The 26,618-nt window shown below is 45.6% G+C and overlaps 1 protein-coding gene across 1 annotated transcript in view; it reads right to left on the bottom strand.

Moving 5' to 3' along the window:
* Window positions 1-26,618, bottom strand: part of LOC138676989 (cytosolic purine 5'-nucleotidase-like) — an 85,501-nt gene that overhangs the window by 17,186 nt on the left and 41,697 nt on the right. Inside the window, exons 11-14 of the mRNA XM_069766752.1 lie at window positions 13,313-13,420; window positions 12,445-12,511; window positions 11,228-11,398; window positions 9,734-9,785 (exon numbers count right to left, since the gene is read on the bottom strand). Coding sequence (XP_069622853.1) covers window positions 9,734-9,785; window positions 11,228-11,398; window positions 12,445-12,511; window positions 13,313-13,420 — 398 coding nt within the window. The remainder of the gene's footprint in view (window positions 1-9,733; window positions 9,786-11,227; window positions 11,399-12,444; window positions 12,512-13,312; window positions 13,421-26,618) is intronic.

Genomic DNA, 26,618 nt, shown 5'->3' with positions numbered 1-26,618 from the left:
CCGACATCTCTGAAAAGTCTGCAAAAGTTCCTGGGCTTTGCTAATTTTTATCGTCGCTTCATCTGCAATTTTTCTAGTATTGCCAAACCATTGACCGATTTGACCAAGAAGGGTGCTGATTTGGTCAATTGGTCTTCTGCTGCTGTGGAAGCTTTTCAAGAGTTGAAGCGTCGTTTTTCTTCTGCCCCTGTGTTGTGTCAACCAGATGTTTCTCTTCCGTTCCAGGTCGAGGTTGATGCTTCTGAGATTGGAGCAGGGGCTGTTTTGTCGCAGAGAGGTTCTGATTGCTCAGTGATGAAACCATGCGCTTTTTTTTCCAGGAAGTTTTCGCCTGCTGAGCGAAATTATGATGTGGGCAACCGAGAGTTGCTGGCCATGAAGTGGGCATTCGAGGAGTGGCGTCATTGGCTTGAAGGAGCTAAGCATCGCGTGGTGGTATTGACTGATCATAAGAACTTGACTTATCTTGAGTCTGCTAAGCGGTTGAATCCTAGACAGGCTCGTTGGTCGCTGTTTTTTGCCCGTTTTGACTTTGTGATTTCGTACCTTCCGGGCTCTAAAAATGTGAAGGCGGATGCTCTGTCTAGGAGTTTTGTGCCCGACTCTCCGGGTTTGTCTGAGCCGGCGGGTATCCTCAAAGAAGGAGTAATTGTGTCTGCCATCTCCCCTGATTTGCGGCGGGTGCTGCAAAAATTTCAGGCTAATAAACCTGATCGTTGTCCAGCGGAGAGACTGTTTGTCCCTGATAGGTGGACCAATAAAGTTATCTCTGAGGTTCATTGTTCGGTGTTGGCTGGTCATCCTGGAATCTTTGGTACCAGAGAGTTAGTGGCTAGATCCTTTTGGTGGCCGTCTCTGTCGCGGGATGTGCGTGCTTTTGTGCAGTCCTGTGGGATTTGTGCTCGGGCTAAGCCCTGCTGTTCTCGTGCCAGTGGGTTGCTTTTGCCCTTGCCGGTCCCGAAGAGGCCTTGGACACATATCTCTATGGATTTTATTTCTGATCTTCCCGTTTCTCAAAAGATGTCAGTCATTTGGGTGGTCTGTGATCGCTTTTCTAAGATGGTCCATCTGGTACCCTTGTCTAAATTGCCTTCCTCCTCTGATTTGGTGCCATTGTTCTTCCAGCATGTGGTTCGTTTGCATGGCATTCCAGAGAATATAGTTTCTGACAGAGGTTCCCAGTTTGTTTCGAGGTTTTGGCGAGCCTTTTGTGGTAGGATGGGCATTGACTTGTCTTTTTCCTCGGCTTTCCATCCTCAGACTAATGGCCAGACCGAACGAACCAATCAGACCTTGGAAACATATCTGAGATGCTTTGTTTCTGCCGATCAGGATGACTGGGTGTCCTTTTTGCCTTTGGCTGAGTTCGCCCTTAATAATCGGGCCAGCTCGGCTACCTTGGTTTCGCCATTTTTCTGCAATTCTGGGTTCCATCCTCGTTTCTCTTCAGGACAGGTTGAGTCTTCGGACTGTCCTGGTGTGGATACTGTGGTGGACAGGTTGCAGCAGATTTGGACTCATGTAGTGGACAATTTGACCTTGTCCCAGGAGAAGGCTCAACGTTTCGCTAATCGCAGACGCCGTGTGGGTCCCCGACTTCGTGTTGGGGATCTGGTTTGGTTATCTTCTCGTCATATTCCTATGAAGGTTTCCTCTCCTAAGTTTAAACCTCGTTTCATTGGTCCGTATAGGATTTCTGAGGTTCTTAATCCTGTGTCTTTTCGTCTGACCCTTCCAGATTCTTTTTCCATACATAACGTATTCCATAGGTCATTGTTGCGGAGATACGTGGCACCTATGGTTCCATCTGTTGATCCTCCTGCCCCGGTTTTGGTGGAGGGGGAATTGGAGTATATTGTGGAGAAGATTTTGGATTCTCGTGTTTCTAGACGGAAACTCCAGTATCTGGTTAAATGGAAGGGTTATGCTCAGGAAGATAATTCCTGGATTTTTGCCTCTGATGTCCATGCTCCCGATCTTGTTCGTGCCTTTCATGTGGCTCATCCTGGTCGGCCTGGGGGCTCTGGTGAGGGTTCGGTGACCCCTCCTCAAGAAGGGGGGTACTGTTGTGAATTCTGTGGCAGAGCTCCCTCCTGTGGTCACAAGTGGTACTTCGGCTGATTCTCTTTGTGAGCCTCTGTTGGTGGAGGGAAGTGGTACTGCGGCTTCTGAGTTTCCTCCCTCAGGTGATCTGGTGAGGTCGTTAGGTGCTTCTCTACTTAACTCCACCTAATGCTTTGATCCTGGCTTCCTGTCAATGTTCCAGTGTTGGACTTGCTTTTCCCTGGATCATTCCTGTGGCCTGCTGCTCTGCATAGCTAAGTTCTTCTTTGCTATTTGTTTGCTATTTTTTCTGTCCAGCTTGTCTAATTTGTTGCTGGAAGCTCTGGGACGCAAAGGGTGTACCTCCGTGCCGTTAGTTCGGTACGGAGGGTCTTTTTGCCCCCTTTGCGTGGTTTTCTTTAGGGTTTTGTGTAGACCGCAAAGTTACCTTTTCTATCCTCGCTCTGTTAAGAAAGTCGGGCCTCACTTTGCTGAATCTATTTCATCTCTACGTTTGTCTTTTCATCTTAACTCACAGTCATTATATGTGGGGGGCTGCCTTTTCCTTTGGGGTATTTCTCTGAGGCAAAGTAGGCTTATTTTCTATCTTCAGGCTAGTTAGTTTCTCAGGCTGTGCCGAGTTGCATAGGCAGAGTTAGGCGCAATCCACGGCTGCCTCTAGTGTTGTTTGGAGAGGATTAGGGATTGCGGTCTGCAGAGTTCCCACGTCTCAGAGCTCGTTCTATGATTTTGGGTTATTGTCTGATCACTGTATGTGCTCTGACCGCTATGTCCATTGTGGTACTGAATTGCCTTTCATAACAGTGGTATGTGTTAAAGAGGAGGGCCCACTGAGACTCTTTTGCCCGGTGCCCTCAAAAACCTGGAGCAGGCCCTGGCTTCACTGATTGGTCACGCCCAGCCGCGATCAATCAGGGACTGGCGCAGTCCGGCCGCGAATTGGCGCGGAAGTTGAACCACGCTTCGCTAATTGGTCGCGCCCGGCAAGCTGAATCCTGTGTATAAATTGCATTATTCTGAAAACTTCATAAATAAACTACATATACAGTGGGGCAAAAAAGTATTTAGTCAGTCAGCAATAGTGCAAGTTCCACCACTTAAAAAGATGAGAGGCGTCTGTAATTTACATCATAGTTAGACCTCAACTATGGGAGACAAACTGAGAAAAAAAATCCAGAAAATCACATTGTCTGTTTTTTTAACATTTTATTTGCATATTATGGTGGAAAATAAGTATTTGGTCAGAAACAAACAATCAAGATTTCTGGGTCTCACAGACCTGTAACTTCCTCTTTAAGAGTCTCCTCTTTCCTCCACTCATTACCTGTAGTAATGGCACCTGTTTAAACTTGTTATCAGTATAAAAAGACACCTGTGCACACCCTCAAACAGTCTGACTCCAAACTCCACTATGGTGAAGACCAAAGAGCTGTCAAAGGACACCAGAAACAAAATTGTAGCCCTGCACCAGGCTGGGAAGACTGAATCTGCAATAGCCAACCAGCTTGGAGTGAAGAAATCAACAGTGGGAGCAATAATTAGAAAATGGAAGACATACAAGACCACTGATAATCTCCCTCGATCTGGGGCTCCACGCAAAATCCCACCCCGTGGGGTCAGAATGATCACAAGAACGGTGAGCAAAAATCCCAGAACCACGCGGGGGGACCTAGTGAATGAACTGCAGAGAGCTGGGACCAATGTAACAAGGCCTACCATAAGTAACACACTACGCCACCATGGACTCAGATCCTGCAGTGCCAGACGTGTCCCACTGCTTAAGCCAGTACATGTCCGGGCCCGTCTGAAGTTTGCTAGAGAGCATTTGGACGATCCAGAGGAGTTTTGGGAGAATGTCCTATGGTCTGATGAAACCAAACTGGAACTGTTTGGTAGAAACACAACTTGTCGTGTTTGGAGGAAAAAGAATACTGAGTTGCATCCATCAAACACCATACCTACTGTAAAGCATGGTGGTGGAAACATCATGCTTTGGGGCTGTTTCTCTGCAAAGGGGCCAGGACGATTGATCCGGGTACATGAAAGAATGAATGGGGCCATGTATCGTGAGATTTTGAGTGCAAACCTCCTTCCATCAGCAAGGGCATTGAAGATGAAACGTGGCTGGGTCTTTCAACATGACAATGATCCAAAGCACACCGCCAGGGCAATGAAGGAGTGGCTTCGTAAGAAGCATTTCAAGGTCCTGGAGTGGTCTAGCCAGTCTCCAGATCTCAACCCTATAGAAAACCTTTGGAGGGAGTTGAAAGTCCGTGTTGCCAAGCGAAAAGCCAAAAACATCACTGCTCTAGAGGAGATCTGCATGGAGGAATGGGCCAACATACCAACAACAGTGTGTGGCAACCTTGTGAAGACTTACAGTAAACGTTTGACCTCTGTCATTGCCAAGAAAGGATATATTACAAAGTATTGAGATGATATTTTGTTTCTGACCAAATACTTATTTTCCACCATGATATGCAAATAACATGTTAAAAAAACAGACAATGTGATGTTCTGGATTTTTTTTTCTCATTTTGTCTCCCATAGTTGAGGTCTACCTATGATGTAAATTACAGACGCCTCTCATCTTTTTAAGTGGTGGAACTTGCACTATTGCTGACTGACTAAATACTTTTTTGCCCCACTGTATATTCTAGAATACCCGATGCATTAGAATCGGGCCACCATCTAGTAGTTAATAAATAACATTTCCCACATGTCTTCTTTACATCAGTGTAATTTTTGTAAAAAAAAAAACAACTTTTTTTTGTCAGGAAGTTAGAAGGGTTAAAATTTATCAGGAATTTCTTCTAATTTTCCCAGCAAAATTTACAAAACCGATTTTTTTTTTTTAGGGACCACATCGCATTTGAAGGGCATATATGAAAGAAAATAGCCTAAATTGAGACCATTTTAAAAACTGCACCTCTCAAAGTGCTCAAAACCACATTCAAGAAGTTTATTAACCCTTCAGGTGCTTCACAGGAGCTAAAGCAATGTGGAAGAAAAAAATGAAAATTTTACTTTTTCCCACAAAAATGTTGCTTTAGCCCCACATTTTGCATTTTTCACAAGGTTATCAGGAGAAAATTGTTTGTTTTGCAATTTCTCCTGAGTACATTTATATCCCATATGTGGTGAAAAACTACTGTTAGGGCACATGGCAGGGTTCGGAAGGGAAGGAGCACCTTTCAACTTTTGGAGTGCAAAATTGGCAGGAATAGATAGTGGGCGCCATGTCGTGTTTGGAGAGCCCCTGATGTCCCTAAACAGTAGAAACCTCTGACAAGTGACCAAATTTTATAAAACTACACCCCTCAAGAAATGTATTTAGAGCCATGATTAGCACCTTGAACCCACAGGTGGGACACAGAATTTTATAACGCTGAGCCGTGAAAATGAAATAATATATTTTTCCCACAAAAAAAAATTGGTTTTGCCCCAAAGTTTTCATTTTCTCAAGGGTAAAAGAAGAAAATGGACCATACAATTTGTTATGCAATTTCAACTCTACTTCATAGGTGGCACAAAACTACCGTTTAGGTGCACGGAAGGGCTTGGAAGGAAAGGGGCACCAATTGAATTCTGTAACACAATTTTGCCTGGAATAGATTTTGGATGCCATGTCACATTTGAAGAGCCTAGACCCCTCAAGGAATTCATCGAAGGGTGTAATGACCATTTTTAACAATCAGGCAATTCAATGAATTGTATAACATTGGGGGGCTGAGTCACTGGAAAATTACCATTTTTTTTGCATTGGCCAGTTTTTATTTTACAGTGGGGACAATAGTAATGGTACAATTTTATTTCTCCTGAGTATGCCAATATGCCATATGTGGTAAAAAAAACACCCTACTTTTGAGGCACAGTGCAAATCTCAAAATGGAAGAAGCGCCATATTGGAGTTGAGATTTTGCTGGAATGGTTTGAGGGGGGCCATGTCACATTGGCAGAGCCCCTGAGGTAACAGATCCCAACATAAGTGACACCATTTAAAAACATCACCCCAATGAATTTACCTAGGAGTGCAGTGAGCATGTTGAATTTTATACAATTGGGTGGTGAAAAAAGGATAAATACATTTTGACCGCAAAAATGCTGTTTTAGCCCCAAGGTTTTAATTTTTAGAATAGGAAAAAATGGACCTCACAGTTTGTTGTGCAATTTCTCCTGAGTGCGCCAATACCCTACATGTAATCGGGAAATAGTTTTCAGGCACAGTGCAAAGCTCAGAAGGGAAGGAGCTCCATATTATAGTGCAGATTTTACTGTTATGGTTTGTGGGTGCCATGACCCACTGGGAGAGCCCCTGAGGTGCCAGGACACTCCATAAGAGACACCATTTTAAAAACTGCACCTCTCTAGGAATTTATCTAGGGGTGCAGTGATCATATTGACTCCACGGGTGTTTCACAAAATTTTATACCATTGGTTAGTGATGAAAAAATAACTACATTTTTACCACAAAAATGTTGTTTTAGCCCCAGATTTTACATTTTCACACAGATAAATGGGTAAAAATGGCACCAAAATTTGGCACACCACTTCTGGTGAACATGGGAACGTCCCATACTCACATGGCAAGACTCGAAGGGACGGAGCGCTATCTGACTCCTGGAGCGCAAATTTTCCTAGAATAGGTTGCAGACTCCATTTTACAGAGCCCCTAAGTGCTAAATGACCCCATTATTGAAACTACATCCCTCTAGGAATTTATCTACGAGTGTAGTGATGATTTTGATTCCAAGCAACAGTGGATGTTGCTGAGTGAAAATTGCAAAATTACTATTATAGTGCCCAGTGCATTATGCCCAACTCGTGCTTCTGAAGACATGCAACCGTAAATTAAGAGGGCTCTCATCGCTACAGAAATGCCAAACTTTTAGACACCAATTCTGGTTTAGGCACACTTTAGGGCTCGGACGGGAGGGGGCATTTGGATTTTGGAGCGCAGAATTCACTGGATTTCTTTTGGGAGTGAGGAACCGTAGAGCTTTTCCAGAACCCTTGTGTTACCAGTAATGTGGAAGCCCCCTATATTTCCATTAACAGATGGCGGACCTGAGTGGGGATTTGTATTTTTTTGTGGATTGAGTTGAAGCTTTTATTGGGAACATTTTACATTACATGTTGGCTCACATTTATCCTGCACTCTACATTGAGCTCTAACATCGTGGTTTCCTTTTAAATCTCTGAATGACATGATTTAGATAAAATACCTGAGGGATCCTTTCACTATAATGAGGCAGTAGAGTTTCTCTGGACTCCGTCTGGCCTCTGTTCGGCTGTGTCCTTCTTTTCAGAGGTGCACAAAACTGTGGTGGACTGCGCTTTTATGTACGCCTAAAAAGACAGACACCGCTGGATCCCATGCAGTCCACAGTGACTCCATATATCTAATTATAGGGATTCTTCTGCCAGGGGTTCCATCTGAATCACGTATTTCAGAGAGTTACATGAAAACCCTGGTGTAAGTGCTCAGCGCAGAGTGCAGGATAAATGTCGAGCTTTACTGCGCTCTTTGGAAGGCAGAATGAGAAAATCAACAGCAGGTGTAGAATTGCTTTTATTTAGTTTTTACGCCATTCCTCATGCGGTATAAATAATTAGATGACTTTATTCTTTGGGTCGGTGCGATTACAGCAATACCAGAGTTATATCGGGTTTTTATGTTTGGCTGCTGTCACACACTAAAAGATGGTTTTATTTGCAACACAAATTTTTGTATCACCATATTTTGAGAGCTATAATTTTCCTATATTTCTGCCAACAGAGTCATGTGAGGGTTTGTTTATTGCGGGACGAGTTGAAGTTTTTATTGGTTCTATTTTTGGGCACATGACATTTTTTGATCGCTTTCTATTCCGATTTTTGGGGGATCAATTAACAAAAACCATTTATATAATTACTTTTATGTTTTGCAGTTTTTTTTTTCAATAAAAACTATTTTATAAAATAAAAACACATTTGTCTTTGCATCGCTCTGTTCTGACAATTATAACTTTTTTATTTTTCTGCCGATGGAGCTGTTTGGCAGCTTGTTTTTTGCAGGGGCAAGATGATGTTTTCAGCTATAACATTTTTATTTTCATTCATCTTTTTTTTATTCCACTGTTTATATGGCAGTATGATGAAGAAGCATAGTTTTTTCCCAAGTGTTTTATTCTTTTTTTGCGGTGTTCACTGAAGAGGTTAACCAATGTGACTATTTTACAGACCAATTCGTTCTAGACCTGGTGATACCAAATATGTATACTTTTTTGTTTATTTTTGTTTTTACATAAAGATGCATATTTCTGGGTATACATTTCTTTTATTTATTTTGTAAATTTTATTTTTTTTTGGTATTTATACTTTTTTTAAACTTTTTTTTTTTTTACTTTTTTTTTTAGTTAGTCCCTCTATAGGACTTTAACTTTTATTACCCTGATCTCTGATACAGTGGCATGTAAAAAGTTTGGGCACCCCTGGTCAAAATTACTGTTTTTGTGAACAGTTAAGCAAGTTGAAGATTAAATAATCTCTAAAAGGCCCAAAGTTAAAGGGGCTGTTCACTACTAGGACAATCCCTTCTCAATCTAAATGTTGGGCACTGAGAAAATAAAAAAGCTTATACTAACCTCTCGTGTCTGCGCCGTTCCAGCGGTGAACATGAAGAGAACATGAAAAGGAAATCCGGGCTGCAGCTGATCTCTGACTTCCTCTTCATTTTCAATTCATACGAAGGTGGAGACGGTGACGCCAGTGCTGATTGGGTGCCAGGTACCACGTGTCATGCAACCTCACAAGAGCCCCGAGTGCCGACACCACTGGAAAGCCTCCGGCATGGGAGGTGAGAATAAGCTTTTTAGCCTTATAGCAAGAGACGGCTATAAGATGATAGCAAAGTGTTTTCAAGTTGCCCTTTCCTCAGTTGGAAATGTAATTAAGAATATGCAGTTAACAGGAACAGTGGAGGTCAAGATAAGGTCTGGAAGACCAAGCAACATTTCAGTGAAACTTGCTCGTAGGATTGCTAGAGAGACAAATCAGAACTCCCACTTGACTGCAAAAGACCTTCAGAAACATTTAGTAGACTCTGAAGTTGTGGTACATTGCTATACTGTTCAGAGTCACCTGCACAAATACAGCCTTCATGGAAGAGTAATCAGAAGAAAACCTCTCCTGTGTCCTCACCATAAAATTCAGCGTCAGACGTATGCAAAAGAACATCTAAACTAGCATGATGTATTTTGGAAACAAGTCTGTGGACTGATGAGGGTAAAATAGAAATCTGATCACAATGATCAAAGTTACAGTATGTGTGGAGAAAAAAGGGCAAAGAATTTCAGGAAAAGAATGACCTGCCAACCTTTAAGCATGGGGTGGATCAATCATGCTTTGGGGTTGTATTGCAGCCAATGGCACAGGGAACATTTCACAAGTAGAGGAAAGAATGGATTCAATGACATTTCAACAAATTCTTGAAGCAAACGTAACACCATCTGTAAAATAGCTCTAGTTGAAAAGAGGATGTCTTTGGACAACCCCTTAAAAAAAAACACAGTCTCCCCACTGATCCTGGAGAGCTCATTAAATCTACTGGCTACGGGCCGTATATCAATATGTTAATATAATGTAATATACAGGTGATGCCACGTTTATACTTAGACTGAAGACTTACTCGTATATCTGACCAAGAAAGATGTCCAGACTCTTCAGCTCATTGAAAAGCTCTGAAAAAAATAGGAAGTTATCAAAGGTAAGTACTTCCGCATATTTTACTGCAAAATATATGTCTTCTTTTATGTTGGCTGGTCTTTAGTCTACAGCTAAAGATGTGGTCCCCCACATCGGGCCGATCTTCATTGGGAATAGGGACCAGATTCTCCTGTTCCTAGGATTGTTGGGGTGCTACCAGCAGTTGGATTTCACATGCGGCAGATGAGTCGCCCGCCAGGGCTGTCGGGTACTCGGTACCGGGTCCGGTGTTCACAGGGGGATGTCACGGTGGCGACCCGGTCCGTGACCCTGAGCGCCCATGTAAAACGGGGAAAGTCTTTAAAGGGATTTGGTGAATAGAGTATATGTTCATGACGCCACCTGTGGTATTTGGTCAGAGGGGACCGACGCTGCTTTAAGGGGTCCTCTGGGGTGATGTTATGGCAGCTAGATGGTGTACCTTCCCACAGGTGAAGTGTTTCCCCAGGGCTCCCGGTGTGTAGATGAAAGATGGTGAATGGCGCAGTAAAGAACAAGGACACGGGTTTACTGTCTCTTTACCTGGTTTACTGAAGACTTCAGGCAGCCATAGTCCAGGGCACCAGATCACAGGGCAGGCAGGGTCCGGAAGTGAATCCAGAGTCCCCTTTACCAGGTGGAGTTAAAAGCCTTCCTCTAGCGCAGTGGTGTTGTAGTCCCTTAGTGCCTATGGCTTCAGATAAGGTCCTCACAGTTCTTCTCTCTGTCCCCCATATAGGATAGGACATAACCAGTATGACTGGTGACTTGAGCCTTTTTACAGGGACTCTAGCACGCCCCGGGCTCTATGTGTGTCACCGTGCCTCCTGGGTATTAAGGCGGACAGGTAACTTGCAGTTCAGCTGTCCTGCCAGTCTCTGATGTAAGTCGTAGAGTCCTCACAACCTCGGTGGTCCGGCTACCGGTTATCTGCTCCTCAGAAGGAGGCAGCCTGCTTTTAGCTGGTCTCCCCTGATGTTACTCTCCTGTGCTTTGCTCTCCTGCACGTTCATTGAACAATGTTCGGCTTTCTGTATGTCTCTTTCCAGGAGCTGTAGTGCTTCGGACTACACGGCCCCTTCAGACCTTGTGACACTCTATGTCGGTCTGCTCTCTTCTGTCTCTCTGACAATCTAATCTCACTTTCCCTCCAAGCCACAATATATATATAGGGGAGTCACCTAGTAAATAGGATAAAAAGCTCCCCCTTGTGGCTTGGAGTGTGAACATGTTGTGTGTATGGTGGTTACCTGATAAAAGATCTCCTTCATCGCTTCCAAACGTAACATCACTCTCCCCGTGAGGAAAGCAATGCTACTGTGACCACCAGGACCCTGGGGCACCACACATACACAATTAATAAACCAAACAGATCTGCTGAGCAAATACCCCTATAAGTTCAATTAACTACATAAGTAGTCTGTAGGCAGGTACCCACCACTCTTCTCAGTCCAGATGTTCAGCTCTTTGGCCAGTTCGGGCACCACTAGAAATGTTCTCCATCCCTGTCTTTTTTTAGACTTCAGGATATCACCAAAGATGTGGTCCCCCACATACAGGATGTCTTTTCCTTTCACCCCAAGAAGGTCACATACAATGTCCGAGGATCCTGCAGACAAGAAAACACACCAACCACAATGTACAGAGAAAACCACCTGAGTGTGAACTCGCAGCAGTAAACCCAATTGATGCGCACATAGACATATTGGCTTCAAGGGAACCTGTCAGCAGATTTTTGCTATGTAATCTGAGAGCAACATCATGTAGGGGCTGAGACCCTGATTCCAGCGATGTGTCCCTTTGTTTACTGGGTGCAGAAGTTGTGAAAGAATCACAGTTTTCTTTGCTTAAGATCTAGCAGAGCTCAGAATGCTGAGCTGTGTATAGCCCTGCCCACACCACTGATTGGCAGCTTTCTGTGTATAACCCCGCCCACACCACTGATTGGCAGCTTTCTGTGTATAACCCCACCCACACCGCTGATTGGCAGCTTTCTGTGTATAACCCCACCCACACCACTGATTGGCAGCTTTCTGTGTATAACCCCGCCCACACCACTGATTGGCAGCTTTCTAGCTTTCTGTGTACACTGTATATTGACAGAGAGCTGCTAATTAGTGATGAACGAACGTGCTCGCATAAGGTGTTATCTGAGAATGCTCGGGTACTAACCGAGTGTCTATGATGTGCTCCAAAAATATGTTTGAGTCCCCACAGCTGCATGTCTCGCAGCTGTTCGACAGTCACAACACATGCAGGGATTACCTGTTTGTTAGGCAATCCCTGCATGTGTTTTGCGACTGACGAACAGCTGCGAGACATGCAGCCGCAGGGACTCGAAACTTATTATTCGATCATGCCGAAGTCACTTGGTTAGCACACGAGCATGCTCGATTAAGTCCTTATATCAGCACGTTTGCTCATCACTACTGCTAATCACTGGTGGGGTCATGGCTGGACTAGCAGGCACCCGACAGCTAGTCAGACAGTGATAATCTAATGCTGACTAAGCACTAAATTTATTGGGACAGAAACACAGCCCAGTATGTGACACATCCCTGGAATCAGTGTCTCAACCACTACATCATGCTGCTGTCAGATTACATAGCAAAAACCTGCTAACATATTCCTTTTAATAGAGAAAGGACCACCTACCTCCTGAGTACACGGCACAGTGCTGGTGGGGTCCAGTGTACGTTCCAATTCGCAGCTTCCCATTATCCTAAAATAAAACAACAATGAAAATGATTGCAGCTCTACATCTAGGCATTGATTCATCAAAATTGGCATTTTGCACAGCAGGCTTCATAAACAGTGCTCTGGAGTTCATTAAGAGACCTGGCATAAAAATGCCAAAAGTCATAACACTTTTGCCCAAGTAGCACCCGGGTCCTGGACCCCGACGAGGCCCCAGGGCTCCTCCACCACATAATAAGACACCAGTTTTATAAATGACACCTGGTAGGTGGGGGGATCTGTTACAGATTCTACATTCAGGCCCAGAAGCCAATGTCTTGGATGACTTTCCAGGGAGGACACCCCCATCTTTATTCCATAAGAGGTCATTCTTGGCCATGCTTACAAATTACCCATTTGCCTATTAGTTCTTTTGGGGGTAATGGAAGCGAGCTGAGTTTGAAGTCAATGTTTTATGGAAAAAATACATTCAAATTAACTTTCTCCTGGAAGAAAGTTCTCACTTTTTGGAAGCAGAGTCATTGTCTGACACTTTAAGAAGCCATGGAACATGGCTGGTGAAATCAGTCAAGGTAGATAGTTGAGTCGGAGAACCTGGTTTGGCAGGCCAAATACTGAATTATGGAAGCAAACTAATCATGTCTGCTGAGATCAGAAGCAAAAGATAAGTTACCAAAGCCCACTTCACCACTTTCAGAAATTCGAAATTCTTAAGAACAGCTACAAGAGTAGGTGACAAGAGAGAACTCAGCTCTTCTGGACTAAACCTCTAGCTCAAAAACTGAGAGTTGAACCAACAAAAAGTTGTCTCCATAATGGCTCTTACCGTATTGACTTGGCGAAGAACGGTTCCTTCTGCAAAGAAGAGCGGTTTCCTGGTGTCCACAACAATCAGATCAAAGTAGGACCGCCATATTTTCTTCTTGGGGTCATACTATTCGAAGGAAGAAGAGAAATAGAAAGTTTAATGTTGCTCCTACGTCCGTCAGCATCATGTAGTGAAGATGCGACAACGGAACAAATCCACAGTGACCACACAACAGAATATCAAGTCAATGTAGAATTTTGCTCCCAGCAAACATCAGAGACATCCATGAAACCAGGTCATCAACCCATGGATAGATGCACGTCCAAAAATTCCAAGGAGCTCACGTGGAAACATCAACCATGAGAAGAGTAGAAAGGGGGACAACATCCGAACTTGAGTGAAGTGAATAAATCTTCTTTTATTCTGCCAAATACATTCAACGTTTCGACAATACAAGTCTTTGTCAAGCGTGCTTGACGTTAAGATTAAGGTCTGGTGACATAAGGTTGTAATGTCCCTTTGCCACCATCGCAAGAAATGATGGTGAATGGGTCCGCGCAGAAATCAGGTAGGGTTGCAGAAAACCTAGAGTCATAAATCCTAGAGTCATCTGCTGCCTAGTTATACCTGTTACTACAATGCATCAAAGTGTTCCACAAGTCCTCTATGATAAATCTGCCCCTTAGTGCTGCATATTACGCATCTATACTAATTCTGTTGTTTTGTTTTGTCTTTCATACACTTAAATGTTTTTATCCCCAATTTCCATTATAAAAAAAACCTTTTATTCTATGCACCTGGATTTTTTTTCCAATACAAGAATGTTTTATTAGATCTGTTTTAGCCCATAGAAGTCAACGGGTTGGATTTCAAACTACATGTTGGCATAGTTCACACTTAGAGATTTAGTTTTTTTTTTATCATCTGTATTTTAGAAACTTACAAAAGCCACCAAAATGTTATCATTCCTTTAACCAGAAATGGAATAAATACAGATAAAAATGCAGAATGCCATACGGAGCAGGATGGAATCTGATAAAGAAGCAAATATACAACAAATTGTAATAAAAAATGAATCTGTATTTGAACTGTATTTTCTTATGAAAGCATTCTGTAGTTGCAGAACTACGCCACTTTGCTGCAGGGATCTGGAAAAAATTCATACAGACGTCCGTTTTTATTTAATTTTTTTTGCATACAAGAATGGACCGTTTTTCATAAGTGCAATAGATTCGATCATCAGCCATTTTTGAACCGTTAATTTTACCATCAGGGTATCTGGTTTTCTTGTAAGCAAAAAAAAATATATCAAAGCTTTTACCCTCAAAACAGTAAAAAAAAAATAGGATAGCATTCAGCTGACACATAGATGGCATATTGATCATGAAAGTCTTATCCATTTATTTCATAGAATTGTTCATTTGACTGGACACATTTGATCCGCAGTATCCCCGATGTGAGGATTTACAAGTCTGCAGTCCCATAGAGTATCTGCAGACTTGTATCCTGAGGCTGGACAGCCCCATCACATGTTGTTGCCCTCATATATACCAGAGTCCATCGGGGATATAACCCAAGATTCAGATATCTGCAGCAGCTGATGTTCTTCTATTACAAGTGACCTCAAACACAAATTATCCGTAATGTTCTGCCTTTGTCTGAAATAGATCTGCTGCCTGTATTTAAAGGGTCCAACAAACCAATTACCTGTAACCCTAGTAGATGGGACCTTGAAATAATGTTATGAGGACAGGAATCCTACACAAACCCTGTAGTAATTGTTGTAGTATTACATGGGATTGTGGCGGCATCAGGGGGATTCTCTGCAGCTGCCGCTTCATCGCTCGTCATTCCTATAATCTCACACAATAGTAGATTCCTGCACATGACAACCTAATAACTAGGAGACCACCCAAACTGGAGGTGGTCCAAGTCCCCAATGTCCCATCATGGGCGATTAAACCATTATACAGTCAGGCCCATCCAGATAACTGGGATGTGAGGTACATGGCACATCGCAAGAAATGATAGTGGATGGTGCCTCACAGAAATCCAGTAGTGTTGGATTTCTGCTGACCAACAAGTCATGGCCTCTGAAGGTCCATTCACTGTCTATACAGTGAGCATCTGTGTAAGACCATGTTCACAAGTTCAGTATTTGGTCACTTTTTTACCTCAGTATTTGGAAGCCAAAATCAGAAATGGGTGAAAAATACAAAAGTGGTGACATGTTTCTATTAGATTTTTCCTCTAATTGTTCCACTCCTGATTTTGGCTTACAAATACTGAGGTAAAATACTGACAAAATACTGAATGTGTGAACACTGCTTTCTCATGTCGGCTGCTATGACCCCCGCTGATCCCAAGGTCCTTTGTATGAATAAACCAGTAGTGAGCATGTGTGACCACCACATCCTAGACTACAAATGGTCGCACATGCTCACTACCGCTCTATTCACACAGGGAACTTCTGAAACCCCGATCTCATGATCTATGGTGGTCTCACGAGCTGAAGATAGATTATATGTGTTTACCGAACATACTTCTGACAACTACTTCTAATGTTAATTACCATACCTATAGGGTCTGTAACTCCATATTTTTGCATTCCTTGAATGTAAGGTAAATCCTTATTTTGAGGCTAAAGGCCCCTTCACACTAAACGACGCTGCAGCAATCCAGACAACGATCCGGATTGCTGCAGCGTCGCTGTTTGGTCGCTGGAGAGCTGTCACACAGACCGCTCTCCAGCGACCAACGATGCCGGTAACCAGGGTAAACATCGGGTTAATAAGCGCAGGGCAAAAAGTAAAAAAAACAAACACTTCATACTTACCTTCCGCTGTCTGTTCCCGGCGCTCTGCTTCTCTGTACTGGCTGTGAGCACAGCGGCCGGAAAGCAGAGCGGTGACGTCACCGCTCTGCTTTCCGGCCGCTGTGCTCACAGTGAGTGCAGGAAAGCACAGCGCCGGGGACAGACAGCGGAAGGTAAGTATGAAGTGTTTGTTTTTTTTGCTTTTAGGATGGTAACCAGGGTAAACATCGGGTTACTAAGCGCGGCCCTGCACTTAGTAACCCGATGTTTACCCTGGTTACCAGTGAAGACATTGCTGAATCGGTGTCACACACGCCGATTCAGCGATGTCTGCAGGGAGTCCAGCGACCAAATAAAGTGCTGGACTTTCTGCTCCGACCAACGACATCACATCAGGATTCTGATCGCTGCTGTGTGTCAAACTGAACGATATCGCTAGCCAGGACGCTGCAACGTCACGGATCGCTAGCGATATCGTTTAGTGTGAAGGTACCTTAAGTTCACACAACCGTATATTTGACCCTACTGACATCACACAGACAGCACTCAGACCAAGGTTATTCAATTATGTTTTTCGGAGGATCGAGTGTCCGTGTAAAAACATTCTCAGCACAGACTATACTCATACAGATTTCGGATGAGTTAAACATATGGGAACGCAAAAAAATCGGATCCCCTAAGGCTCAACTGTGTAGCATCTAATCCATCCGTATACTTTGCAATTCTTAACACAGGAAACTGGATTTGGACTTATAAATTGTATTCACTAATATATAAAAATGGATTCCAACGGATGAAAATACAGATGAAAAATAGTTTTCTTCTGGATGAAAATCAGACAATTTTTTATATGGTCAAGTGAATATAGCCTTAGGCTTGTCACAACGTGCCATCTTGTGTGTCCATTTTTTATACATGAACATTCTAAAATGTACAAGATCAAATGCAGCTTTCTAGATCAATAATTGCAAGGTATTAGCTAAAATTGGATCTTATGTGGATGATCTGCATAGCATATGATTTTTTGGGGCACCAATAAAATTGTATAGATGAATCTCATTTGATAAGGAAGAGCGCGCTCCGATTTTAATAACACGGGCTCTCAGTCATCTGGACAGCCTGACAGAATTTTGTTGGTCCGTGTGCGGTCCATGTACTATCTGATTTTTACTTGGACAGCACATATCTCAATAATAGACTCATCTCACCGAACCCTTATGAACAGGTTTAGGCTAGTTTCACATTTGCGTTTAAAAACGCAGCGTTTAAAACGCAAACGCAGGTGGTGAAAAAAACTCGTACAAACGCTGCGTTTTTTAGACGCATGCGTTTTCGCATGCGGTAAAAAAAATGCGGCGTTTTTATGCGTTTACATGCGTTTTTCCTGCGTTTGCGTTTTTGGTACGCATGATGAGAATTTTTTTTTTGGGAATAAAAAGCTGCCAATCATAAAAATCAACTAGAAAACCCACTATAAATAGAAATGGTTAGGGTTAGGGTTTTGATCCCTAGGGTTAGGGTTTTGATCCCTAGGGTTAGGGTTAGGGTTTGGATCCCTAGGTTTAGGGTTAGGGTTTGGATCCCTTTATCACCTTGATGGTGGGGGGTGGCTTATCAGTGTGTAGACTTGTTTTTCTCTATGGAAACGCATGCGTTAAAAAACGCAACCAAATGCATGTGCTTAAAAACGCATGCGTTTACATAGACAGCAATACGTTTTTTTGCCGCAAAAAAACGCATGCGATTTTTGGCGGTAAAAAAACGCCTCTAGAAATTACTACATGTTGCATTTCCGCAACAAAACGCAAGCATAGAAATGACGCATGCGTCGTCAAACGCGGCCAAACGCGTACAAAAAAACGCATGCGTTTTTAATGTTAAATATAGGAAAAAAACGCATGCTTTTTTTGCGCTAAAACGCAGTGGCAAAAAACGTAAATGTGAAACCAGCCTTATATGCCATGCAGGGTTTACGATAAGCTGGGTCTGATAACCACATTATTATACTTTATTTTCCTCTCGGTGTATGATAAATTCCCATGTTAATATCTGCCCCAATAAAGCATTTCTAGAAAACACTTTGGGTTATGGGGGATTTCCAGTCTTCCTTTGAAGTGAGATTTTACCCGAGTGGGCTACTAAAAATAAGCCAAATACTTGCACCTGTTGTTTTGTTGTAGGACACCACACAATATCTATGCTGGTCTTCACCTGTCATGGAGATACGATGCAGCTCAGAACTTATCTCCTCTGAGATGAAGATGGACACATTTTCTTACAGTGAGTCAACCTTTGGCCTTATGCACCCAACACATGGTGCTGCATATTTTCTCATCGAGCCATGTCTCTAGGGGGAATATCGCCATCATATACAGAAGTGTGATGACCAAGCTCACAGAGCGTGCAAACGCTTGACTGCGTATTCCAAAATGGGACCTCCGAGCTACCATACCTCTCTTACCGCGTTGATCCTTATACCCCGCCTGCCAGGCCTAATTAAGGCTCTCTTAAATAAAACACAACAATTAATTCTTTGGATAATTTGGCCACAGCGGCCATTTTATTAATTAACAAACATAACCATTTATACATTTATATAAAACTTGAGGGGAGGGTTCTTGGAGCTAATAAATCTGGCACCCAATAGGCAAAGCCCAAAACCAACATGGAAAAAACCCCTTCTTTACCCTCAGCCGTAACCACCAGCTCGAGGGCACCATGTAACCCGTTTACCGGGCAAACCAACCCCAAAGCTCCCGAGGTCAAATCCCCGTCCAGAGCCGGTAAACCAAAGCCAGATCAGCCCCATGAAACCAACTCCAAGAACCCCGCCCCCCGCCAACCAGCCACTGTGACAATAATGCAAAAAACGACCTTTACAAAAACAAATTTAGCACTTAAAATCCCCAACTATTCCCTCATTACACCAAAAACAAGGGAGGGAGGGTGGGCTTCTCAGGTCAGATGCTCTGCCAGTAATGGCCCCCTTTCCCGCACTTTCCCATGACCCACCCCCACCCCCACTAGGCCACCCCTCTACTCCTCCCCAACCCCTGACCAATCGCTTTTCCCTGCCTTCATATTTAAAAATTGCTCCCCTGCGTTCCCTTGGCAACGCAGTCATGGGTTGCTTTTCTTAACTCCGTTCCTCCAGCCCCCCCTCTTGACTGCGTATTCCAAAATGGGACCTCCGAGCTACCATACCTCTCTTACCGCGTTGATCCTTATACCCCGCCTGCCAGGCCTAATTAAGGCTCTCTTAAATAAAACACAACAATTAATTCTTTGGATAATTTGGCCACAGCGGTCATTTTATTAATTAACAAACATAACCATTTATACATTTATATAAAACTTGAGGGGAGGGTTCTTGGAGCTAATAAATCTGGCACCCAATAGGCAAAGCCCAAAACCAACATGGAAAAAACCCCTTCTTTACCCTCAGCCGTAACCACCAACTCGAGGGCACCATGTAACCCGTTTACCGGGCAAACCAACCCCAAAGCTCCCGAGGTCAAATCCCCGTCCAGAGCCGGTAAACCAAAGCCAGATCAGCCCCATGAAACCAACTCCAAGAACCCCGCCCCCCGCCAACCACGAGCAGCACTGAACACCTCAGGCTCGCGAGTGCCCCACCACCGCCTTGGCCCTCTCCACCCCTTCTTGAATTGCCAACATTCACAAATCCAAACCAATATCGTTCAAATGAACGCCATCACTCCTCCAGTAATTTCCCACACCAGCTTCCAACTCAAAATGGCGAACCGCCATCCCCCCGTTCCGAGAAACAAAACTCGCCACAGCCCTATTTAACTTTACCCGGGCCCTATTGATACCCTTCATAGAGCGTGCTGCCCTCCACGTTTTTCTGGGCACAATGTCGGACCACACCGTAACCATCCCTGGAAAGGATACCCACAATCGCAAAAAATCGTACCTTATATCTCGAATTAATTCCCTCACCGGCTTAGACCCCAAATCATTACCACCCAAATGCACAACAACAATATCCGGAGAACGATCCAAACTAACCGATCGAGAAAATTCGGTCAAAAACCCGCGCCAGGACATGCCCCGAAAACCCAACCAACGGACCACCACCGCCTCCCTCTGAAATCCCAATTGCCTACCATCATGTCTAACATCAGCACGAATCGCCCCCCAGTGCACGAAAGAATGTCCGAAAATCCACGCCAGAAGTGGGGTCCGCCCTGCAAAATACAATAATGATTAATACCCCCACTAACAAATAACAAATCAATTACGCACATAAGATAAGTAACGATTCGACGACCACCTACCAATACGCCGAATAACCTCCGGACCCAGCCCCAAACCAGCAGCCTCAGATGCTGCCCCAATTCGGAAGGAATGCGTCCCAAATAACGACGGATCCAGGCCCAAAATTGTCAACGCTTGTTTCAAAACAGCCGTAAACTGAAACCGCGATAAAATTTCGCCCTGACGATGCCGCAAAAGTGGGCCCGACCTATCCGGATCCAAACCCCAATACTCTTCCAAACACCTATGAGGGCACATCGCCCCCCCAATCACTTTTCCTAAAACCACACGCCTTCCTTTCCCCAACTGATCAGTCTTTGACCGCCGGATCCAAAAAGCAACCCCACCTGACCAAAATTCAATATCCTCCGCCAACAAACCCCCAGCTGTGAACCTGCTAGGAGAAACCAGCTCCCCTACTCTCAAAGCCCCGAAAAAGGCTAGCGAAAAAGCCAGTCGAAACAGCACGGCCTCATAATCAGAACTACAAACTTCCCCCAAAACTACCCCCAAACGTTCCAACATCCCGAACGATATGGGCCGCCGCGTATCACACGTTGAAAAACCCCTTCTAAAACCTTTTAATGCCTGCCGAATCAGAAATTCCTTAGTAACATCAACAGAACCCTGAAGCTTGAAACCAAAAGCAACCCCAGCTATAAATTTATTCAACTTTGATACGGACCAACCCCATTCATCCGCCGAACCGATGAAAAGCAACAACGCCATCACCCTATCATCATCTGATTCGACTGAACCCAACTGTTCCAAACACCCTTCCCACAAATGCCACGACGCCTCATAACCTGACCACGTCCTTCCCGACACTGACGACTGTATCAGCCGTCCTCCTCGTCCGCAACTATCTGCCACAAATGAGAAGGGCATGTCGTTCCTGCATCTTCCACTTCTGGAGCCAACTCCCGGAAACGCTCCCACTGCAAACGAGACAGAGCATCGGCTATAGAGTTTTGCACACCGGGAACATGTACAGCTGAAATCCATGTATTCAACTCCAAGCACCGCAAAACTAACTCCCGAACCAATTTGATTACCGGAGGAGATGAAGATGACAAACTATTGATCACCGACACCACACTCGAATTATCACAATGGAAACGTATCCGCCTATCCTGAAACGTACTGCCCCAAATGAACACCGAAACCACAATTGGAAACAGCTCCAACAACGCCAAATTTTTTGTAAACCCCGCATCACGCCACCAATCCGGCCATCCCCCAACACTCCACTTTCCAGCACAATAAGCCCCGTATCCGACACTACCAGCCGCGTCCGTAAAAATTTCACAATCGAAATCGTTCAAATCCTCCTGTTGAATCAGGGCCCTGCCATTATAATTGTCCAAAAAACGCCTCCAAACCACCAAATCCTCCCTGTGCTCTCTTTTCAAGAGTACGAAATGATGCGCAGACCGCACTCCGGCCGTAGCTCTCGACAATCTCCTACAAAATATCCTGCCCATCGGCATGATCCGGCACGCAAAGTTTAACCGCCCCAACAGTGACTGAAGCTCTTTCAACGTAACCTTGCGCAGCTTCTCGCATCTCATTACCTCTTGCCTTAAGGCCAACAGCTTCTCCTCAGGCAAGCGACACTCCATCTTCTCCGAATCTATGAGAATTCCTAAAAAACTCAACACCGTAACAGGACCTTCCATTTTGTCACGCGCTAAAGGCACCCCAAACTGACCTGCTACCCACTCCATCGTAGCCAACAAATTGCCACACAACAAAGAATCCGGGGGCCAACAAACAAAAAATCGTCTAAGTAATGAATTACCGACGGAACCTGGGAAACGTCCCGAACAACCCACTCCAGAAAAGTACTAAAGGCTTCAAACAGCGAGCAAGAAATTGAACAACCCATCGGCAAACACCTATCCAAGTAGAACCCCCCATTCCAAAAACATCCCAACAGCGGGATACTATCGGGGTGAACCGGAAGCAACCGAAAAGCCGATTCAACATCTGTCTTAGCCATTAATGCACCTGTGCCATACCTCCGCACCCATTGCACGGCAGTATCAAAAGAGGTATACACCACAGAGCAGAGATCATCCGCTATCCCGTCATTAACTGACTGGCCCTTCGGATAAGACAGATGCTGAATAAGGCGAAACTTGTTGGGCTCTTTTTTAGGAACCACCCCAAGCGGTGACACAACCACCCCCTCCACAGGTAAATCACTAAACGGCCCCGCCATGCGCCCCAGCTCAACCTCCTTCGCCAATTTAGCCGTAACCACATCCGGCTGCAAATTAGCCGACCTCAAGTTCTTCTTAGAAAAGGGGATAGCATGAGCCGGATGAGGAATTCTAAACCCCTCAGAAAACCCCTCACACAGCAACCTAGCCTTTTCCCTATCCGGATACCTACTTAGATAAGGGGCCATCCTTAGAACCTTCACCGGTGTCACCCCCATGACCGCCTCCCACTCCTGGTTTACCCCTCGCTTTCTTGAAACACTTGGCCGCTCCATGTGAGGCCCCTCCGCAGTGGGAACAAACATGCTTGAACTTGCATGTGCTGCCATATTTGCATTGGCCGTCATTGAACTGCCAACACGTCCCTGTTTTGTCCTTAACCCCTTGCGACCCCTGACCCCCACTTCCTTGTCCTGACTGCTGACCGCTACTCCCTCCACCCCCATGAAAGGACTGCCCAAACCTCGTCGGGGCCATTACCTTCAACCACAAACCTATGTCTTTTTGTTCCCACTTTATCTCAGGCCTAATAGCCTTCCTCTGCCGAAACTGCTCGTCGTAACGTAACCACGCCTGGCCCCCATACGCCCTGTATGCTTCCCCTATCGCATCGACATAGCAGAACAAACCAGTACAGTTCTCCGGAAACTTCTCGCCTATAACTCCCGCCAAAATAAAAAACGCCTGTTGCCAGTTCGCAAACGTCTGCGGTATCAATCGCCAACGCCTCTTCTCCTCCTCCTCCTTTTTGCTATCCTCTTTCTTACCCTTATCCAGATTAAACTTCTCCAGAGGCAACAAGGAAAAAATCTCTACATATTCATCCTTCCATATTTTCTCCTTAACCTCTTTTTTTAAATGAGCACCCAACGGCCCCTCAAAACACACATAAACCTCCCCCTTAGCTCTATCATCCAACTTGATTCTATCCCCTTTTTCCTTATTCGTCTGTACCGACACCGACGCCGATGTCGCCTGTTCCACCCCATTCGCCCTATCGGATCCGCCTCCCCCTCCCGAACCCGTACCAGAAACCGGCAACCAAGCCCCTAACGGAGACGACCGCACACTATCCCGGCCCTCCCCATCCAATCTCCTCAAAATCTGGGACATACCCGCCAAAAGCTCTCTGACCCCCGGGACCCCCGCGGTGCTGAGCCCCCCACTCCCCGCCGAATTAACACCACCATACCAACTATCCCCCACCCGAGCGACACTATGCCACCCCGCAACAGATTCATTTTCATACTCACCAAGCTGCGCGGGTGCTGTGTCCCCGCCAGCCGTGCGATCACCGAACTCCCGCGGGTCGCTCCTGGAACCGGAATCCTCCGCGCCGCTGTGTTGCTCCAGGCCCGCGCCCCTGGCCTCCACGTCACCAGGGGGGACCGGAGCAGGTGAGCTGGAACTTTCCCTGGATCTTCTGGGTGACCTAGACCTGGCCGCCGCCAGCCCGACTCCGGACCTGTCTTCTTGCCGGGCTCTCCCGCGAGCCCCGGCCGCTGCCGACATTCTTCCCCGCCGTGCTGGGCCAGGCTGCGGGGTTGAGGTATACCTGCCCATTGCTCTGCCTCTTGCCGCGCCGCCTCTGCCAGGCACCCGGGGTGATACAAACCCCGAGGTACCCACCGCCACTCCGCTGCTGCTGGCTCGTCCCACTGCTCCCTGTGTCCTGCTCCTCGTCGCCGGGGATGTGGCCGGCGCCGCAGACACCGCCGCTGCTCGCCGGGTACCGCTCCTGCTGGGTGCCGCCATGTTGGTGCCGCGAACCGGAAGTCCGCCGGGCACTTCCGGTGCGGCCTGTTCTCCTCCCTGGGCCTGCGCCGGCAACGCCGGCGGGTGGATTCCTGCCGGAGGACGGGCCGGGGGGAGTAGGTGATCGCCGGCCCGCACGCTCCGCAGGGTCCCGAGAGGGGCTCCGTGGCCGGCGGTTGCCGCGCCCTCCGATCTCCGGCGACAGTCGCTCTGGGGGACGGGTCCTCCTGGATCTTGTCCCCTGGGCTCCCGGACTGCCCAGCAACGACGCCAGCTGATCCTCCAGCCAGCCTCCCCGCCGCGATCTCGCCATCTCACGCAGCTGCCCCAGGATCACATCCACTGAGGCCATCCTGAACTTCTGTTCCGGTCTGATGTGACGTCTTCTCAGGTCAGATGCTCTGCCAGTAATGGCCCCCTTTCCCGCACTTTCCCATGACCCGCCCCCACCCCCACTAGGCCACCCCTCTACTCCTCCCCAACCCCTGACCAATCGCTTTTCCCTGCCTTCATATTTAAAAATTGCTCCCCTGCGTTCCCTTGGCAACGCAGTCATGGGGGGCTTTTCTTAACTCCGTTCCTCCAGCCCCCCCTCTATCTTTCCTAGTGTGACAATGTGGTCTCCACCACTTTACAGTCATTAGAAGAAGCAGAAAGACTAGTTTCACCTCCCTTGTGTGCTCTATTAGACTATGTTCACACACAGAAATACAAAACACTTTTATGAACATCTGAAGAAAATTAACGCTGCCAAGATGGAGGCCAGACATTGCCAAAAGCGACTCCATCCATCTCAGGGCTCTGTCAGGGTTTCCAATGGAATCCTGTTTTTCTCGTAATATGACGGAAACCCTGATGCAATGCTCAGTATGTGTGTGAGCCTAGCCTAAGGCCTCCTTCACCTGTCTTGGTGATTCATGTACAGGAAAAACCAGTACTGGTGAGATCCGTGGTCCGTGTCCATGTGCCATCTGTATTCAGAATGTGACATCTGTGTGACATCCGTGTATCCGTTTGCTGTCCGTGTGTCTCCATCTGTGTGCTGTCCATATGACACGTACCGGTGCCTAGTAAAAGCGGTACAGGTGGCTTTCCCCAGGTACCTGGTGCTGAAGACTCCTGGTCTTCCTGTGATCAGCACAACCAGGCAAAAATGATGGGAGTTGTATTCAGCACCTGCTGTGTATATCGTGTGTAAAATGAAGAATTCATTTAAAAAAATGTGTGGGCTCCCGCATAATTTTGATAGCCAGTACTGGGAAAGCCCACGGTTGGGGTCTGATGTTACTAATCTGGGTAAGGGGGCAATGTTCCAAAAGGTTCACATGCTCTTAATAACAGCTCACAGCTGTTTGCTTAGCCTTTACAGGTTAGTTTACAGGGGACCCCAGAAAAAAAATGACGTAGAATCCCCCTATAAATTCAAACCAGCAAAGGCTAAACATACAGCTGTGGTTTAATATTAATACGGTAGTTTGGGAAGGGGCCAGGGATATTGCTCCCCTCCCAAGCTACCAACATCATCCCTCAGCTACCCCAAAAATTGCACATCCATCCAAGATCATCTTTCTTCCATCTCACAGATTTTCCTTACATGATCTATCTATCACAATTAATGACATCACGCTTTCCCCCGTACCGTAGGTCCGCTTCCTCTGAGTAACCCTTGACTCGGCCCTGTCCTTCAAACCGCACATTCAAGCTCTTTCCATTTCCTGTCGCCTCCAGCTCAAAAATATCTCCAGGATCCGTCCGTTCCTCAACCCTCAATCTACTAGAGTGCTTGTGCATACCCTCATCATCTCCTGCCTCGACTACTACAAAATCCATACCTCCCAACTTTTGAAGATGGGAAAGAGGGACAAAGTTTGTGGCGCGCAAAGCAAAGGCAAATTTTAGGCCACGCCTCTGACCACACCCATTCATAATTAGCCACACCCATATCCACGTCCCAACCACACCCATTTAGCATTGCTGATCACACTGTTTCATATACAATAATTATAAACAAAAAAATATGGCCACACAGTGCCCCATACTGTATAATGGCCACACATGATGCTCCATACTGTATGATGACCAAACATGATGCTCCATACTGTATAATGACCACACATGATGCTCCATACTGTATGACTGCACATGATGCTCCATACTGCATATTGGCCGCACATGATGCTCCATACTGTATAATGAACACACATGATGCTCTATACTGTATAATGTCCGCACTGATGCTCCATACTGT

The sequence above is a fragment of the Ranitomeya imitator genome, chromosome 4, assembly GCF_032444005.1.
Source record: "Ranitomeya imitator isolate aRanImi1 chromosome 4, aRanImi1.pri, whole genome shotgun sequence".
Taxonomy (NCBI): Eukaryota; Metazoa; Chordata; class Amphibia; order Anura; family Dendrobatidae; genus Ranitomeya; species Ranitomeya imitator.
This window is presented reverse-complemented; position numbering and strand designations above follow the sequence as displayed.